Here is a 19,282-nt window from a genome sequence, read left to right as displayed (position 1 = left end):
TACCTAATAAAACCTTACCTAACTAGAACCTTACCCAACAGAACCATACCTAATAAAACCTTACCTAACTAGAACCATACCTAATAAAACCTTACCTAACAGAACCATACCTAATAAAACCTTACCTAACTAGATCCTTACCCAACAGAACCATACCTAATAAAACCTTACCTAACTAGAACCTTACCTAATAAAACCTTACCTAACTAGAACCATACCTACTAGATCCATACCTAATAAAACCTTACCTAACTAGAACCATACCTACTAGATCCATACCTAATAAAACCTTACCTAACTAGAACCATACCTACTAGATCCATACCTAATAAAACCTTACCTAACTCGAACCTTACCTAACTAGAACCATACCTAATAAAACCTTACCTAACTAGAACCTTACCGAACAGAACCTTATCTAACAGAACCATACCTAATAAAACCTTACCTAACTAGAACCTTACCTAACAGAACCATACCTAATAAAACCTTACCTAACTAGAACCATACCTAATAAAACCTTACCTAACTAGAACCTTACCTAACGGAACCATACCTAATAAAACCTTACCTAACTAGAACCATACCTAATAAAACCTTACCTAACTAGAACCTTACCTAACGGAACCATACCTAATAAAACCTTACCTAACTCGAACCTTACCTAACTAGAACCATACCTAATAAAACCTTACCTAACTAGAACCTTACCTAACGGAACCATACCTAATAAAACCTTACCTAACTCGAACCTTACCTAACTAGAACCATACCTAATAAAACCTTACCTAACTAGAACTTTACCTAACGGAACCATACCTAATAAAACCTTACCTAACTCGAACCTTTCCTAACTAGAACCATACCTAATAAAACCTTACCTAACAGAACCATACCTAATAAAACCTTACCTAACGGAACCATACCTAATAAAACCTTACCTAACTCGAACCTTACCTAACTAGAACCATACCTAATAAAACCTTACCTAACTAGAACCTTACCTAACGGAACCATACCTAATAAAACCTTACCTAACTCGAACCTTACCTAACTAGAACCATACCTAATAAAACCTTACCTAACAGAACCTTACTTAATAAAACCTTACCTAACTGAAACCATACCTAATAAAACCTTACCTAACAGAACCATACCTAATAAAACCTTACCTAACTAGAACCTTACCTAACAGAACCATTCCATTCCATTCCATTCCATTTTCCTCCGCTTATCCGGGTCCGGGTCGCGGGGGCAGCAGTCTCGGTAGGGAAGCCCAGACTTCCCAGTCCCCGACCACCTCCTCCAGCTCCACCGGGAGGACACCGAGGCGTTCCCAGGCCAGCTGTGAGACATAATCCCTCCAGCGTGTCCTAGGTCTTCCCCGGGGCCTTCTCCCGGCTGGGCATGCCCAAAACACCTCACCAGGGAGGCGTCCGGGAGGCATCCGGACTAGATGCCCGAGCCACCTCAGCTGGCTCCTCTCGATGTGAAGGAGCAGCGGCTCTACTCTGAGCTCCTCTCGGATAACCGAGCTCCTCACCCTGTCTCTTAGGGTGAGTCCCGCTACCCTACGAAGAAAACTCATTTCAGCTGCTTGTATCCGCGATCTCGTTCTTTCGGTCATGACCCAAAGCTCATGACCATAGGTGAGGGTGGGAACATAGATCGATCGGTAAATTGAGAGCTTTGCCTTCCGGCTCAACTCTCTCTTCACCACGACGGTCCGGTACAGCGACCGCATTACTGCAGACGCTGCGCCGATCCGCCTATCGACCTCACGCTCCAACCTTCCCTCACTCGTGAACAAGACCCCGAGATACTTGAACTCCTCCACCTGGGGCAGGACCTCATTCCCAACCCGGAGGGAGCAATCCACCCTTTTCCGACTGAGAACCATGGCCTCGGATTTGGAGGTGCTGAGTCTCATCCCAGAAGCTTCACACTCAGATGCAAACCGTCCCAGTAAACGCTGCAGGTCACAGCTCGATGAGGCCATCAGGACCACATCGTCTGCAAATAGCAGAGATGAGATCCTAGTGCCCCCGAACTGGACTCCCTCGACACCTTGGCTGCGCCTAGAAATTCTGTCCATGAAAATTATGAACAGAATCGGTGACAAAGGGCAGCCTTGGCGGAGGCCAACGTTCACCGGAAACAGGCTTGACTTACTACTGGCAATGCGAACCAGGCTCCTGCTCCGGTTGTACAAGGACTGAATGGCACGTAGTAGCGCGCCACCAATCCCATACTCCCGGAGCACCCCCCACAGGACACCGCGAGGGACACGGTCGAATGCCTTTTCCAGGTCCACAAAGCACATGTAGACCGGTTGGGCAAACTCCCAAGTACCCTCCAGGACCCTTGCAAGGGTGTAGAGCTGGTCCAGTGTTCCGCGACCAGGACGAAAACCACATTGCACCTCCTGTAGCCGAGGTTCGATTAACGGTCGTACCCTTCTCTCCAGCACCCTGGAATAGACTTTCCCAGGGAGGCTGAGGAGTGTGATCCCCCTATAGTTGGAACACACCCTCCGGTCACCCTTCTTGAAAAGGGGGACCACCACCCCAGTCTGCCAATCCAGAGGTACTGTTCCCGACTTCCACGCAATGTTGAAGAGACGTGTCAGCCAAGACAGTCCCGCAACATCCAAAGCCTTGAGGAATTCAGGGCGAAACTCGTCCACCCCCGGAGCTTTGCCACTGGGGAGCATTTTGGCTACCCCAGATACCTCAGCCACGGTGATGGAACTGTCCGCGTTCGTATCCTCAGTCTCTGCTTCCTCTAGGGAAGGTATGTCAGTGGGATTGAGAAGGGCCTCAAAGTATTCCTTCCACCGCCCAACTATATCCTCAGTCGAGGTCAGCAGGCTCCCGTCCCCACTGTAAACAGTGTGGACCGGGCACTGCTTCCCCTTTCTGAGGCGCCGGACGGTTTGCCAGAACCTCTTCGAGGCCGACCGAAAGTCGTGTTCCATGGCCTCACCGAACTCCTCCCACACCCGAGTTTTTGCCTCGATCACCGCCGAAGCCGCGTGCCGCTTGGCCTGCCGGTACCCGTCAGCTGCTTCAGGAGTCCCACAAGCCATCCATGCTCGATAGGACTCCTTCTTCAGCTTGACGGCAGCCCTGACCTCTGGTGTCCACCATCGGGTTCGGGGCTTGCCGCCACGACTGGCACCGACCACCTTGCGGCCGCAGCTCCGATCGGCTGCCTCAGCAATGGAGGCACGGAATAGAGCCCATTCGGACTCGATATCCTCGTCCTCCCCCGGGATGCAGGAGAAGCTCTGCCGGAGGTGAGAGCTGAAGACTCGACGAACAGGAGACTCTGCCAAACGTTCCCAGCACACCCTCACTACACGTTTGGGTCTCCCGGGTCTGTCCGGCATCCTCCCCCGCCATCTAATCCAACTCATCACCAGGTGGTGATCAGTTGACAGCTCAGCCCCTCTCTTTACCCGTGTGTCCAAAACATGCGGACAGAACCATATCTAATAAAACCTTACCTAACTAGAACCTTACCTACTAGATCCATACCTAATAAAACCTTACCGACCTAGAACCTTACCTAACAGAACCATACCTAATAAAACCTTACCTAACTAGAACCTTAACTACTAGATCCATACCTAATAAAACCTTACCTAACTAGAACCTTACCTACTAGATCCATACCTAATAAAACCTTACCTAACAGAACCATACCTAACTAGAACCATACCTAATAAAACCTTACCTAACTAGAACCTTACCAAACAGAACCTTACTTAACAGAACCATACCTAATAAAACCTTACCTAACTAGAACCTTACCTACTAGATCCATACCTAATAAAACCTTACCTAACAGAACCATACCTAACTAGAACCTTACCTAACTAGAACCATACCTAATAAAACCTTACCTAACTAGAACCTTACCGAACAGAACCTTATCTAACAGAACCATACCTAATAAAACCTTACCTAACTAGAACCTTACCAAACAGAACCATACCGAACAATACCTTACCTGATAGAACTACAACCTCGCGGAGCCACATCAAGTAGAACCTCCCTGGTGTGCTCCATGTCATCATTTCTTAGGTAGTACAGTAGTACTGTACATACGCTGTATTGTATTGTATGCACAAGCAGGGTAACACGTTACAACAAAGGTACACAAAATGACAGTAGTTAATGAGGAACCAACCTAGCGGTACCTAACCCTAACTACTGCTCATTAGTTCCTCAGTAACTACTGTATTGGTGGAACCATCAGTAGAGTATCATGTACTGTATGCATAAGTAGTAGTACTGGATTGAATACATACTGTAAGTAGTGTTTTGGGTGGCGGTGGAGGGCCGGCACCTGGGCGGCTTGGTCTACGGCGGCCAAATCTGGTTCTTGGAACGTGGAATCTCACTTCTCTGGTGGGGAAGGAGACCGAACTTGTGCGAGAGGTTGTTTGGGTTCTGGAACCAAACTCATCGAGAGGGGATGGACCTTGTTCTCCTCTGGAGTTGCTGTTCAGAGCACCCAGCCTCCTTGGAGTCCATCAGAGCAACTGGTGACTCCATCGTTCTACTGCCCATTTGGGCAATGTCAGTGTGACCTGGAGGGGCGTGATCGTCACCTATGGTCATGAGTTTTGGGTCGTGACTGAAAGAAGGAGATGGCGGATACAAGCAGATGAAATGTTTCCTCCGTAAGGTGGCTGGAAATCACCCTAAGAGGTAGGGGGAGGAGCTCGCTCATCTGGGAGGGGCTCAGGGTAGAGCCACTGCTCCTTTACATGGAGACGAGCCGGTTGAGGTGGCTCGGGCATCTAGTCCGGATACCTCCCTGGTGAGATGTTCCGGGTATGCCCGGCTGGGAGAAGGCCCTGGGGCAGACGTAGGACACGCTGGAGGGATTATGTCTCCCAGCTGGCCTGGGAACACCTTGGTGTCCTCTGGTGGAGCTGGAGGAGGTGGCCGGGGACCAGGAAGTCTGGGCTTCCCTACTGAGACTGCTTCATTATTCAGGTTTAAGTTGCGTACTGGTTTAGAGCTACGCTGTCTTCAAGTACTTGAGAGTGCATTTTCAGTCTTTCCCATACATTCATTTATTTGTTGCGGCCCACCACAAATAGATTTGCCGCTACCTGTTGGCCTTGGCTCTCTGACACATGAAAACACACCTTGTGCACCCAAGAAGGATCTCTCCTCCCAACTCAGTGACTTTGTTTCTATATTTAGCGAGTATTCGTATGGCTCTTCTCAACGAGCAGCAACACACCACCGCCACAAATAGATTGCAGCCCTGTGGGAAATACTGTATAGGGTACACTGTATGTACACGTACTGTAGTTTCCACTGGGAGAGAAGATGAGATACTCCACTGCTGAGCGAGGCGGCTGCTAAAAATGACCAAAGGAGCCTTCATTTGCATAAACGTCTCTCAGTAACGCCATTGGACGCCTGGCAGAGCGCGTTTAATCGTGTTCTCCACGCTGCACACACACAAAGAGCATCTTATGCCGTTGCCCCCCCTGCTGGCGGCGGTGAGACAACGCGCTGACAGCACATGTCATCTGTGTGTAAAATAGGTCAGGAGTGGCAGGCAGCCATGATGCGGGAGATTGATGAAGCCCGAGGGACACTTTGGACATCTTCTTAATGGACGACCTTCATTCCTAATGGACACACACGGACACGGCCTGCGGCCGCACACGCACACAACACACGCACACTGCACATGCACGAGGCCGCTGCATGGCACCGAAGCCAAGAGGAGGCGCAGCACCTCTCCGACGGCAGCTCGTTAGCGCGCCACGTGGAAGGCGAACAAGATTTCACACTCACAACACACACACACGAAAGAGGTTTACTCCATGTGTGTATGTGTGTGTGTGTGTGTGTGTGCACGCTGGGTTTGTTCATGCAGAAAATGACAATGTGTGCTTGATGCCAGCAGCTTCACCGTCCACCTGGACACTGCCCAGGGATGTGTGTGTGTGTGTGTGTGTGTGTGTGTGTGTGTGCATGGTGCAACAAATGAAGGACACAAGTCTACAATAGTAAAATGGTTTACACCTCCATCACACACACACACACACACATTGTCCTTTAAGAGGTGCTGATGTCACTTCCATCCCATAATGAACATCACATTGTGATGACACTGCAGCTATAGAGCAGCTTTTTCATTTCTACAAGTCGGGCCGCGGCCAGAGGTCAGTGACATTGGGACCCGAGGCCTTGTTCTTCCACACCAAACTCGTCCAAGCGTGCACTGGGAACATCCCCAAATGGAGAGGTCCGCATGTGAACTGCACAAACAATTATATCCAGTCAAAAATGTGGGGACATTTTATCATGTTATTGCATGAGAAAGTGTCTCCAAACTTGTGCCAGGGAATGTATATCTATAACACATGATCATATGTGCCTGGTAATGTATATCTATAACACATGATCATATGTGCCTGGTAATGTATATCTATACCACATATGTGCCTGGTAATGTATATCTATAACACATGATCATAAAAGACAGCGGACACCTTCACAGGCTTCTACCAGGCAAAAACTGATCATTAAATCGTCAAAGGTTGGTTTCTGACTTGCAGAAATATGTAATTTGTATTTGTACTTTATTCATCCCACATCGGGGAAATTCACTTGTTACAGCAGCAAGCAAGATACGCAAGTAAAGAATACATATTGACTACAACATGGTTCAGGTGGTGCAGGTGTTGTAGAGCCTGACAGGGGTCGGTATGAAGGACCTGCGGAACCTCTCCTTCTTACACCGTGGGTGTAACAGTCTGCTGCTGAAGGAGCTGCTAAGAGAACCCACAGTGTCATGTAGCGGGTGAGAGGTGTTGTCCATGATGGACGTCAGCTTAGCCAGCCAATAATATAACATGACATCACCTCATGATCAGTCACCTGCACGCGAATGATGACATGAATATGAATAGCATAAAAACCTCACGTCACGTGCAGTGATGTTAAGGTTACATTGAAGGATGCTGACGTGTGAACTCCCATATAATAACACATTTCATCCAAACGCCAGTCCAAGGAGGCCGGCTAGCTGGCCTCCTCAGGAGGAGGAGCACCTCCCACGGCCAGGGGGGCAGCGTGAGGTCGGCCTGCTAGCTAACCTGCTGACTATGCTAACGTGAAGCGCCGTCACGTCACGTCACGTCACCTTGCTTAAGATCAGACGAGCACGCGTTCACACACACGCACGCATGCACAGCGTCAACTTTCAGCCGTGTGCACGCCAAGCTGTACCGGCGCCGCGCGCCACAGTTTGTACCGGCACACGCACACGCACGCGCATAGGCATGTACGTACCACACACACCCACCCACCCACACTGAGGGTACGCTCGCGGTTCGGCAGGGCCGGTTCTTACCCCCTTCCTGGTCCGCTTGCAGACAGGCTGGGATGTTCTTCTTCCAGCCGGGCATGATGCACCTCAGGGCGGATAGGGAGTCCAGGGCGGGCCGCTAGCAGACACACAGCAGCAGCAGCAACAACATGGCTAGTTAGCTTTAGCTTGTATAGCTAGCAGCGTCGTCTTCCTCCCTCTTCTTCCTCCTCCCGCTCTTCCCCCTTCTACCTCACGTCTGCACGCGAGCCCCCCGCCCCTCTCTCTCTCTCGCTCTCCTTCTCTTTGTATGTGTCTCGACCCCCTCCCTCTCCTGTGAAGTCTTGGGGGGAGGGAGGGAGAGGTGACTTGATGACGTCACGAAGAGCCACTGGAACGATACAACGCCGTATGAGTTATACGATGTACATTTACATATTATAAGATGTTGATTATAATAACGTCTTAAGTGCGCACTTTCACCCTGGGCCACATTTATCTTTGTAGCCTCCAACACACACACATCCTTGTCTGGACTTGCCTCTGAGGAATTCACCCCTTCACACACACACACTTTTGGTGACAGTGTTGCTACAAAGTTGATGAGGGGGGTGGATGGGACAGAGCGGTTAAGAATAGAGGTAGTGAAGTAGAACACTGAGTCTGACCCCAATATGGACTCTTTTTCATTCATTCATTCCCATTATTGTGATTCACTCCTGAGGCGCTCTCGGATTGTCATACTGCCTGCGCTCACTGCTGCCTCATGTGGACCAGCGTGGTACTGCAAGACGAGGCAATACCACCTTGTTCCTCAGGGGGCAACAGTGAACCATTTTCGACATAACGCTTGTCCCGTATGTTGGGTGAATGGTGGGCTGGAGCCTCTCCTGTGAAGGTGATTCCCACTCTCCGTCTCCTGACTGTGAGGCCCATGACTCGCTAGCCACTCGTCCACCGTGAAACATTTTGATGCTTAAAAGCATCTTTTATAAGTATCGGTGCACCTTCATCGCCGCCGTCATCAACACATTGTAACGTCAAAAAGAGACTTTTTCCCACTCGGACTCGCTTTACGCAAATTCAACTGTTACGTCATTACATCATCCCGCCGGCGCCACAACTAGATTGCAGTCCTGCGGGAACGTGCGCGCGCGCGCGCACACACACACAGTTTGTTGGAGCAGCTAATGATGACGTCACTACACAAACTTTATGTTGGCTTAGATATGCTCCACGTGACATCCGATCATCGATCGGCTCGATGGGAGTAAATAGGAAACAAAAAGAAACCTCCGCTCCAAGTGTGACCTCTGACCCCGCCGCGTCCAGTTCCGCTAGCCCCGCCTCTCTGCGGTCAGACGGGAGCTCCATTCAAACACACGAAACTCTGCGGCCCGGAATGACACAGTCGCTGTAGCAGCAAGCAGAGCTGGCAGCAGCAGCAGCAGCAGCAGCAGCAAACACACCGGCAGAACCTCGCAGAGTTCGGGAGCGAAACAGAAGGAGCGACGGAAGACAGAAGCGACCGCAGTGTACTCGGCAGCCCGGAACACACCGAGCGCAGTCAGCTAGCGGCAGGCTAACGACACCGACATGGCGAGCGCCTCGTACCACATCTCCAACCTGCTGGAGAAAATGACCTCCAGCGACAAGGATTTCAGGTGGGGGTTGAAGCGAAGCACTGTCGTTTTCACGGCAGCGGATGCACTGATTTAAAATGTCTGCCGAAGCCACGGCTAGTAGCCGCCGCTGCTGTGTCAGGGCCCGGGCTAGCATGCTAGCTGTTAGCCTGCCACCTGTCTGATCGTCGTCACATCGCTAGCTAGCCCAGCACCACCGCAAACTCCTCTTTGGGGGCTCGGTTTGATGAGCGTGCGTGTTTGTCTCTCGCGGTGCCAAAGTGTCGGTAGACGGCCAGCGTCATGTTCACGACTGACAAGCTTGTGTGTTAGCAGTTAGCTGCTCCACTAGCAGTGGCATTTCCCAACTTGTCATGCTGCAAGCTAGCACGCTGCCAGTAGAGGCAAGCGTGTGATGTTCAGCGGTGCACGTCTGTGCAGGACAGCAGAGCCTGGCCGTGGAGCAGCTAGCTTGACATTTCTGTCACTTTGCACTCGGACCAGCGCGGTGCTGGCAGCGTGATTGGCGGGCAGGTAGCTCTGCCATGTTTGTTGACATGCGAAGCGGCGCTCAAAGTGGCGCTGTCATGCTTTGGTGCACACAATGACGACACATGAAGACAACCACACAGTGGTGGCAAACGGCATCATGACAAGCTGCAGGACGTTTGTGATCTCTGCTAGCTCTTCCATCCTTTAATGTCGCACTTAAGATGATGATGTGGGTGTTGCTATGATAGGCTGTGATGTATGAAGCGGCAAGTACTTACACTAAAGATAAAGAGCACTGACATGTTTTTAAACAAGTTTGTATGTGCAGGTTCATGGCCACCAACGACTTGATGACAGAGCTCCAAAAAGACTCCATCAAACTGGACGACGACAGTGAGAGAAAGGTCCGTTCACACACGTCAGTGCAGTAGTCCTCGTTTATGGCGGGTAACTGGTTCCAGGCCCGACCGTGCCAAGTGAATTTCCTCCAAGTATGATTCCTCACATAGAAATCCTAGGTAGTTTTGTGGTTACAGCATATAAAACCTGTAATTAGAGCCCTCTAGACGTGCTATAACACCCCTATAGTCACCTTGACGCTCCTATTACCCAATATAGTAGACATAATAACAGAAAATAAGACATAGTAGACATAGAAAAACCGTTAGGACCTTTTTTAAATACATTTTTACTCGGGATCATTCAAAGTTGCAGTAAAGGCCTGTCGCTCCGGCGACCAAGTCTGGTGCTTGTGTGTCTCGGGCACCATTACAGTAACATTACTGACACCTAGTGACCAGTGTACAATACTACATGAAGAATAATATGGGAGTAAGGTCCTGATATTATGAAAAGAAAATGTACAAAAACTATTTAAGAAGAAAGTTGAAATAGTTGGAAAACTAAAAAACGGCAACAAAAATACAAGTAGTCTTTTTCACCTAGTGTATGACAAAGCTGAGCTGCATGTTTTTCTTGAAATATGCTTAATTTCTTAGCATGTTCATTGCCGGAAAAGCGTTTGGACACAGCTGATTTGGCCATTTTTAGGCTTGAAAGTGAGTCATCTAGGCAAAAAAAAAAGGCTTAAATATGCATATTTGTTGAGTAGCAACCATAGACCGTAGCATCCACAAAACAGAAGCATTTTATTACGTTTTCTGTCTGTTTGTGTTGGGAATATCTGGAAAAGCTCTGAATGGATTTGGATCAACTTTTCAGGAATTGTCGGGATGAGATATTGAAGAAGCGATCACATTTTGGGGGTTTTCCCCTTAAGCTAATTATGATTATTATTACCTGCTACGTCTGCCACATTTGTAAACCGATTCAGACCGTTCCAAAGTCAAAATTCTCAACTCATTTGGAACAGTTAGCCTTCCAGGTACATTGCGCTATCATGCTAGGGGTTAGCATGCTAATGTTAGCATTGTGAGCATGTTGACCTTAGCATACAATTTTTAGTTATTTTCATAGGTAGATACTAATATAAAGACTTATAGACACTTGTATAGAGACTTGTCATGCTAGTTAGCACGGTAGCATTGCTAGTATGCCAACATTTGCATAGTAGCTTTTTAAACCATTTCTTAGGTAGACACTATCAAGATTTAGCACGATTATGCTACATGTTAGCATTGTTAGCATGCTAACATTAACATAGTTACATTTTTAGCCATTTTCATAGGTAGACACTTATATAAAGACTTAACACTATCATACTAGGTGCTAATATGCTGATGTTAATTAGAATAGTGGCATTTTTATCATTTTCCTAGCTAGGCACATATATACACGCTTAGCATTATCATGCTAGGCGTTAGCATGCTAACATTAGCACGTTAGCATTGCTATCATGTTAGCATTAGCACAGTATAATTTTTAGCCATTTTCCTCGCTAGACAAATATAAAAACGCTTGTGCACTATCGTGCTACATATTAGCATGCTAATATTTTGTAGTAGCATTTTTAAGCATTTTCATAGCTTTAATAAAACACCACTATTATGCTAGGTGTTGCAATGCTAATGTTAGCATGTAAGCCCTGCTAGCAAATCACTATATAGGGAGGGATCTAAGGTGCTTGGCGGAGGTCTGCGCTCCTAGTTGATGAATATACTTAGAAAAAGCGTGACTGAGTGAAGCCATGAAGTGGTGAGGAGTGAGCGTATGTGTTGGAGCGAGGGCGAGCATGCAGCTATTTGTGGTGTTCCATAATGATGGGAGCGTGTGATTGACAGGTGGTGAGGATGATTCTTAAACTGTTGGAGGACAAGAACGGAGAAGTTCAGAACCTGGCCGTCAAATGGTAAACGTGGACGACACGGTGTGATGATGATGGATGATTGATGTGTGATTGACGAGGCGGTGTGTGTTGTCAGCCTGGGCCCGCTGGTGAGCAAGGTGAAGGAGTACCAGGTGGAGACCATCGTGGACACGCTGTGCACCAACATGCTGTCGGACAAGGAGCAGCTGAGGGACATCTCCTCCATCGGCCTCAAAACGGTCATCGGCGAGCTGCCACCCGCCTCCAGCGGTCAGATGCCGTCTTCCGCTCGTCACGCCACCACGGTGGCGGCTGTCGCCTGACTCCTCCCCCACCTGTTTCAGGCTCCGCCCTGGCCGCCAGCGTCTGCAAGAAGATAACGGGTCGTCTGACCAGCGCCATCGCCAAACAGGAGGACGTGTCGGTGCAGCTGGAGGCGCTGGACATCATGGCCGACATGCTGTGCAGGTAGCCGCCGGCACCTCCGCCATCTTGGATCGCTGTCCGAGGCTTTAACGTGTGGTCTTTTCAGACAGGGGGGTCTGCTGGTCAACTTCCACCCCTCCATCCTCAGCTGCCTGCTCCCTCAGCTCACCTCCCCCAGGCTGGCCGTCAGGAAGGTAAAGCCCCGCCCCCTCCCGGCATCAACTGTGTTTGTGTCGCCGCGGTAACGCCGCCGGGCTCTTGCAGAGGACCATCATGGCGCTGGGACACCTGGTCATGTCCTGCGGCAACCTGGTCTTCATCGACCTGATCGAGCACCTGCTGAGCGAGCTGGGACGCAACGACAACATGTCCACCACCAGGACGTACATCCAGTGCACCGCCGCCATCAGCAGACAGGCGGGGCACAGGATCGGTGAGAACGCACCCCCCCACCTTCGTCCTGAAGTGTACTCATCTCCTTTGTCCCCCCCAGGGGAGTACCTGGAGAAGATCATCCCGCTGGTGGTCAAGTTCTGCAACGTGGACGACGACGAGCTGCGCGAATACTGCATCCAGGCCTTCGAGTCCTTCGTCAGGAGGTACGCACGCCTTCAAACGCCGCCGGGACCCGACTCGCCATGACCCTCGCCTGTCCTCCTCCAGGTGTCCAAAAGAAGTCTACGCCCACGTTCCCACCGTCATCTCCATCTGCCTGCGCTACTTGACCTACGACCCCAACTACAACTTCGACGACGAGGACGAGGACGACAACGCCATGGACGCCGAGCAGAACGACGAAGACTACCAAGGTAGGCGTCGTCGATTTCTCGTCCGCCGCCGTGTAGGACATCTGACCGTGTCCGTCCCCTCCGCCCAGGCAGCGACGACGAGTACAGCGATGACGACGACATGAGCTGGAAGGTGCGGCGGGCGGCGGCCAAGTGCCTGGACGCCGTCGTCTCCACGCGTCACGAGATGCTGCCCGAGTTTTACCGCTCTGTGTCCCCCGCCCTCGTCTGCCGCTTCAAGGTGGAGCCCCGTCACCGCCTCACCCCATCCCCCTCCCCCAGCCCTCTCATGCTCGTGTGTGTGCCTCCCCAGGAGAGGGAGGAGAACGTCAAGGCGGACGTCTTCCACGCCTACCTGTCCCTGCTCAAGCAGACCAGACCAGCTCAGAGCTGGCTGGCCGACCCGGACGCCATGGAGCAAGGGGACACGCCCCTCACCATGCTGCAGAGTCAGGTGACTGCTTGGACGTGTGTGTGTGTGTGTGTGTGTGTGTTACCTTACACTTCCGTTTGTTTTTCCCATTTTTGCTGTTTTTATTTATTTATATGGATATTTCATACATTTTTTTCATTTATTTCTTTTATTATTTTCACTTTATTTATCGTGACATAACTTTTAGTCAACAAAATTTCTTAAATTGCACGTTTTTATATTTTTGCGTTTTTTTTAAATTGATATTTCAACTTTTTTCTCCATTTTTCCTCCAATATTACGTTTTTATTCTTGTCAGGTTTTGGTTTATTATCATGTTAGAACTTTTACTCAACCCAAATTCCTTCCAAATCTTACAGTTTTTCATTTTTGCTGTTTTTATTTGACCTTTTTTTTTTCATGTCCTTACACTCGTCATATTTAGACGTTACCAACCCAACTTCCTGAACAAATGCATGTTGGGGTTTTTTCACTTTTTCAGTTTTTCTTTTTAGGGTGAACATTCCAAATGTAAAAAAAAAACAACAAAGCAATCCTTCTGTGGCGGTGGAAATGTGACTGTGGCGGGCCACCATAAATAAATGAATGTATGAGAAACAGTGGCAATGCTCCCCACTCCGACACGTTTTCCATAGGATGCCCCCCACCAGCTTGGCTGAGTTTGATGTTTGTCCCCCCCACCCCCCCAGGTGGCCATGATCGTCAAAGCGCTCCACAAGCAGCTGAAGGAGAAGAGCGTGAAAACTCGCCAGTGTTGCTTCAACATGCTGACGGAGCTGGTCAACGTCCTCCCGGGGGCGCTCACCCAGCACATCCCCGTGCTGGTGCCTGGTAGGTGTCACGTGACGGACGGCGAGCGAAGGTGGTGCGCGAGGGCCCGCTGACGGGATGCCGTGTCTTCCAGGGATCATCTTCTCCCTCAACGACAAGTCCAGCAGCTCCAACCTGAAGATCGACGCCTTGGCGTGCCTCCACGTCATCATGGTCACGCACCCCGCCCACGCCTTCCACGCCCACGTGCCCGCCCTGGTCCCGCCCGTGGTGGCCTGCGTGGGAGACCCCTTCTATAAGATCACCTCGGAGGCCTTGCTGGTCACTCAGCAGCTGGTCAAGGTGACCTTCATCTTCAGCTGCTCTTTAGCTCACCTGTCTGCTGCCTCATCACCTGCCGGACTCGTTCTGCTCTCTGATAGGTTATCAGACCCCTGGACAGCCAATCAGAGGGTTGTGACGGCTTTGACCCCTCCCCGTACATCAGTGACCTTTTCAGCTGCACAATCAGACGCCTTAAAGCTGCGGACATCGACCAGGAGGTGAAGGAGCGCGCCATCTCCTGCATGGGTCAGATCATTTGCAACCTCGGTAACCGTCTTCGTCTTCGTCTTCGTCTTTGTCTTGATCGCCACTTCCTGCGTTGACCGTCTCTTCCTGTCTGGTTGCCTAGGTGACCGCCTCCCCACTGAACTTCACGGGACACTCTTGATATTTTTGGAGCGTCTGAAGAACGAAATCACGCGGCTGACCACGGTCAAAGGTGGAGATGCTCATGAATATTCATGAATATGCAAATGAACACACATGTTTGTTTTTAAAGCCCTGACGCTGATCGCTGGCTCGCCGCTCAAAATTGACTTGCGACCCGTCCTCCCTGACGCCATCCCCATCCTGGCCTCCTTCCTGCGGAAGAACCAGCGAGCGTTGAAGCTGTGCACGCTGGCCGCACTCGACATTCTGCTCAGGAACTACAGGTACCGCCCGCCTCTTGGCCACACCCCGCCCGCCACTCACGCTTTGACTTTGTTTTGTCAGCTCCGCCGTGACGCCCGTCATGGTGGACGCCGTCCTGGCCGAGCTGCCGCCTCTCATCTCGGAGAGCGACATGCACGTGTCCCAGATGGCGCTCAGCTTCCTGTCCACGCTGGCCGTGACGCACCCCTCCCTGCTGAGCCAGCTGAGCGGCGGCAACATCCTGCAGCAGCTCATCACACTGGTCCGATCCCCGCTGCTGCAGGGCGGCGCTCTATCCGCAATGTTGGACTTCTACCAGGTACACGCATCCTCGGCGCGGCGAGGCGGGGTGAGGCGCGCCCACTAACATGCGCTTGTGCGCTGGCAGGCTCTGGTGTCCACAGACTCGCCGGGTCTGGGCTACATGGACCTGCTGAGGATGCTGACAGGTCCGGTTTACTCCCAGAGCGCTGCGCTGCCGCACAAGCAGGCGTACTGCTCTATCGCCAAGTGTGTGGCCGCTTTGACGCGGGCGTGTCCCGCCGAGGGGCCCGCCGTGGTCGGACAGTTCATCCAGGTGAGCCGCGCTTGCTGGAGCCCCGCCCACTTCAGTGCAGTCACAAGGTGTCGTTTGTTCCGCTGTGTGTCAGGACGTGAAGAACAGTCGCTCCACAGACTCCATCAGGCTGTTGGCTCTGCTCTCGTTGGGTGAGGTGGGACATCACGTGGACCTCAGCAGCCAACCAGAGCTCAAGACGGTCATCCTGGACGCCTTCTCGTCCTCCAGTGAAGAGGTAACCCTCACCGCCACTTCGTAGTATCCACATCACCGGTCCACGGATGATGCAGTCAACACTGCCATCCACACAGCCCTTTTTCACCTACAGGGCCAGGACACATATGTCAGAATGCTATTTATAGACTATAGCTCTGCTTTTAATACAGTCAGCCCCCACAAACTCACAAATAAGCTCCTCACACTTGGCCTGTCTCCCTCCCTCTGTAACTGGGTGTTTAACTTTCTAACAGGCAGGCCCCAGTCAGTCAGAGTCCACAATCGCACATCCAGCTCAAGAATTGTGAGCACTGGGACCCCACAGGGGTGTGTGCTGAGTCCGCTCCTCTACACGCTCTTCACCTACGATTGCGTGGCCTCCCAGAACAACACCAGCATCATTAAATTTGCGGATGACACTACAGTCATCGGCCTGATCACTGGTGGTGTTGAAACATCATACAGAAGAGAGGTGGCGGACCTCATAGCTTGGTGTCGTGATAACAATCTCCTTCTCAATACAGAGAACACTAAAGAGATGATCATCGACCCAAGAACAAGGGAAAAGGAGCCACATAGACCCCTGTTTATTGGTGAGACTGAGGTGGAGAGGGTGAAAACCTTCAAGTTCCTTGGCACACACATCAGCGAGGACCTCACCTGGTCTCACAACACCCAACAAATTCTGAAGAAGTCCCAAAGGAGACTGTACTTCCTGAGAAGACTGAGGAAATTTGGCATGTCCACCACAATCCTGAGTTGCTTCTACAGATGCACTATGGAAAGTGTCCTTACCGCCTCCATCACTGTTTGGTACGGTAACTGTACAACACGTGATAGGAAGGCACTCCAGCGGGTGATCAAGACCTCACAGAACATTGTTGGGGCAGCCCTCCCCTCACTGCAAGACATTTATAAAACTAGAGTCCTACGCAGAACACACAACCTCATCAAGGACAGCACACATCCACAACACTCATTATTCACACTCCTACCGTCAGGCAGACGCTACAGGAGTTTGAAGTCCAGGACCACAAGGCTGGCAAACAGCTTTTACCCACAGGCCATCAGGCTTCTCAACGAAGCACTCACACACGCCTCACGCAACACACACACACACACACACTCATAACAACTTTTATTTATTTATTTATTTTTGTTTGTTTGTTTTATTTATTTATCTGTATTATCTGTTGCTTAATTTATTAGTATTTATGTTTCTTATGTTCTTATTCTTTTTCTTGTGTTTTCTTTCTTTTCTTGGGAGAATGAACAGAATAAGAATTTCATTGCATAGCAGAACCACCAGTTTTATTGTACATATGACAATAAAACTTTTCAATCTTGAATCACCGCTGACTCCGCCTCTCCCCATCTGTCTCAGGTCAAGTCAGCAGCGTCGTACGCCCTGGGCAGCATCGCCGTGGGGAACCTTCCAGAATATTTGCCTTTCGTCCTGCAGGAGATCTCCTCTTCCAAACGACAGTACCTCCTGCTGCACTCGCTCAAAGAGATCATCAGTGAGAGCTCTCGCCCATGTGCGCCTGTGTGTGTGTGTGTGTGTGTGTGTGCACCAGTTTTAATGCTGCTGTGTGTGTGTGTGTGTGTGTCTGTGTGTGTGTGTGTGTGTGTGTGTGTGTGTGTGTGTGTTGAGGTTCCGCATCTGTGTCAGGCCTGAAGCCGTACGTGGAGTCGGTGTGGACGCTGCTGCTCAAACACTGTGAGTGTCAGGAGGAGGGAACCAGGAACGTGGTGGCCGAGTGTTTGGGCAAACTGACGCTCATCAACCCTGAGACGCTGTTGCCGCGCCTCAAAGGATACCTGCTGTCAGGTGAGGCCCCCTGCCATCTTGACTCACCAGCTAGACCTCCCACTGACTGCGTGTGCGCAGGCTCGTCGTACGCCAGGAGTTCAGTGGTCACGGCGGTCAAGTTCACCATCTCGGACCAGCCGCAGCCCATAGACCCCCTGCTCAAGAACTGTATAGGTGCGTCCTCGTGGAGGCGGGACCGTGTGTTCACTTGCTTACAGCTGGCTGTGACTGATGGGCTGCTTCCTGTCAGGTGATTTCCTGAAGACGCTGGAGGATCCGGACCTGAACGTGCGGCGTGTGGCCTTGGTGACGTTCAACTCTGCGGCCCACAACAAGCCCAGTCTGATCAGAGAGCTGCTGGACTCGGTTCTACCACAACTCTACAACGAGACCAAAGTCCGCAAGGAGCTGATTCGCGAGGTGATGATGATGATGGTGATGGTGATTGATGGCTATGATGATGTGTGAGTGGTTAGATTGACACTACTGTGCGCAGGTGGAGATGGGCCCGTTCAAGCACACGGTGGACGACGGCTTGGACCTGCGTAAGGCCGCCTTTGAGTGCATGTACACTCTGCTGGACAGCTGCCTGGACCGCATCGACATCTTCACCTTCCTCAACCACGTGGAGGACGGCCTCAAGGACCACTACGACATCAAGGTGGCGCGCCTGCTTCCCCCAAAGCTTGTCAGCGGTCACCAGCCTGTCCTGAATGTCCCCTGTGTCTCCTAGATGCTCACCTTCCTCATGCTGGCCCGACTGTCGTCTCTCTGTCCCAGCGCCGTCCTGCAGAGGCTGGACAGACTGGTGGAGCCGCTCAGAGCCACGTGCACCACCAAGGTACGCACGCTGTGAAGTACCAGCGGGGGGCGACCTTGCAGCTACATGTGGATGATAGAGAGCGCTGGCTAAGTGCTGCTGTGCTGTGTGGTGCGTTCAGGTGAAGGCCAACTCGGTGAAGCAGGAGTTTGAGAAGCAGGACGAGCTGAAGCGCTCCGCGATGCGGGCCGTGGTGGCGCTGCTGACAATCCCTGAGGCGGAGAAGTCTCCGCTCATGTCAGAGTTCCAGTCGCAGATCTCATCCAATCAGGAGCTGGCCGCCATCTTTGACTCCATCCAGAGGGACTCCAGCTCGGCCAACATGGAGTCTATGGACACCAGCTAAAGACGCAAAAGTTCCCACAATGCAACACGCACGCACGCACACACACACACACACACACACACACACACACACCCGCTGCTGCTGGAGCGCTAACCTCGCAGCATGTTTCCATGACAACAACACAAACACACTCGTAGTGACACACCCTCTCTTAGCGATCGGTCGTTCCCCATGATGCATTGCACTGACACAAGCAGCCCACACACGGACAAAGACAAAGAACAAGTTAAAAAAGAAAAAAGTTAATTGAGAAGATTGGAAGCTCCTCCCACTTCCTGTTTGTTTTCTGGTGAGTTGTTTCCATCGTGGATTTTTTTCTTTTGGCAGCCGCTGCGACCCGATTGGCCGCTGCCGGGTGACTGACAGCCGGCGTGTTACAAACTGAACAATGCCTGAGGACTTTTTTTTTTTTTTTTTTTTTAGTTT

The 19,282-nt window shown here is 50.9% G+C and overlaps 2 protein-coding genes across 4 annotated transcripts in view; one reads left to right on the top strand and one right to left on the bottom strand.

Annotated features, from left to right (window-relative positions):
* grip1 (glutamate receptor interacting protein 1) overlaps nucleotides 1–7,613 on the bottom strand; it is a 23,267-nt gene extending 15,654 nt beyond the window's left edge. Inside the window, exon 1 of the mRNA XM_054768859.1 lies at nucleotides 7,393–7,613. Coding sequence (XP_054624834.1) covers nucleotides 7,393–7,447 — 55 coding nt within the window. The 5' untranslated portion in view covers nucleotides 7,448–7,613. The remainder of the gene's footprint in view (nucleotides 1–7,392) is intronic.
* cand1 (cullin-associated and neddylation-dissociated 1) overlaps nucleotides 1–19,282 on the top strand; it is a 24,525-nt gene extending 5,243 nt beyond the window's left edge. The window contains exons 1-26 of one of the 3 annotated variants that reach the window (XM_054768851.1): nucleotides 8,546–9,011; nucleotides 9,790–9,865; nucleotides 11,702–11,769; nucleotides 11,843–11,997; nucleotides 12,072–12,195; nucleotides 12,260–12,347; nucleotides 12,418–12,586; nucleotides 12,647–12,752; nucleotides 12,817–12,962; nucleotides 13,031–13,182; nucleotides 13,255–13,395; nucleotides 14,064–14,205; nucleotides 14,279–14,487; nucleotides 14,568–14,736; nucleotides 14,819–14,908; nucleotides 14,969–15,122; nucleotides 15,184–15,421; nucleotides 15,491–15,679; nucleotides 15,753–15,896; nucleotides 17,262–17,397; nucleotides 17,532–17,708; nucleotides 17,769–17,864; nucleotides 17,941–18,110; nucleotides 18,187–18,351; nucleotides 18,424–18,531; nucleotides 18,632–19,282. In XM_054768851.1, the coding sequence (XP_054624826.1) occupies nucleotides 8,944–9,011; nucleotides 9,790–9,865; nucleotides 11,702–11,769; nucleotides 11,843–11,997; nucleotides 12,072–12,195; nucleotides 12,260–12,347; nucleotides 12,418–12,586; nucleotides 12,647–12,752; nucleotides 12,817–12,962; nucleotides 13,031–13,182; nucleotides 13,255–13,395; nucleotides 14,064–14,205; nucleotides 14,279–14,487; nucleotides 14,568–14,736; nucleotides 14,819–14,908; nucleotides 14,969–15,122; nucleotides 15,184–15,421; nucleotides 15,491–15,679; nucleotides 15,753–15,896; nucleotides 17,262–17,397; nucleotides 17,532–17,708; nucleotides 17,769–17,864; nucleotides 17,941–18,110; nucleotides 18,187–18,351; nucleotides 18,424–18,531; nucleotides 18,632–18,856 (3,705 nt within the window). In that variant the 5' untranslated portion in view covers nucleotides 8,546–8,943 and the 3' untranslated portion in view covers nucleotides 18,857–19,282. Of the gene's footprint in view, nucleotides 1–8,545; nucleotides 9,012–9,677; nucleotides 9,728–9,789; nucleotides 9,866–11,701; nucleotides 11,770–11,842; nucleotides 11,998–12,071; nucleotides 12,196–12,259; nucleotides 12,348–12,417; nucleotides 12,587–12,646; nucleotides 12,753–12,816; nucleotides 12,963–13,030; nucleotides 13,183–13,254; nucleotides 13,396–14,063; nucleotides 14,206–14,278; nucleotides 14,488–14,567; nucleotides 14,737–14,818; nucleotides 14,909–14,968; nucleotides 15,123–15,183; nucleotides 15,422–15,490; nucleotides 15,680–15,752; nucleotides 15,897–17,261; nucleotides 17,398–17,531; nucleotides 17,709–17,768; nucleotides 17,865–17,940; nucleotides 18,111–18,186; nucleotides 18,352–18,423; nucleotides 18,532–18,631 lie in introns of those variants that run through there. The other 2 variants (XM_054768852.1, XM_054768853.1) reach the window with 2 other exon arrangements.

Source organism: Dunckerocampus dactyliophorus, chromosome 2, assembly GCF_027744805.1.
Source record: "Dunckerocampus dactyliophorus isolate RoL2022-P2 chromosome 2, RoL_Ddac_1.1, whole genome shotgun sequence".
NCBI classification, from domain to species: Eukaryota; Metazoa; Chordata; class Actinopteri; order Syngnathiformes; family Syngnathidae; genus Dunckerocampus; species Dunckerocampus dactyliophorus.
The sequence above is the reverse complement of the archived record's forward strand: the minus strand, read 5'-3'. Positions and strand labels throughout refer to the sequence as shown.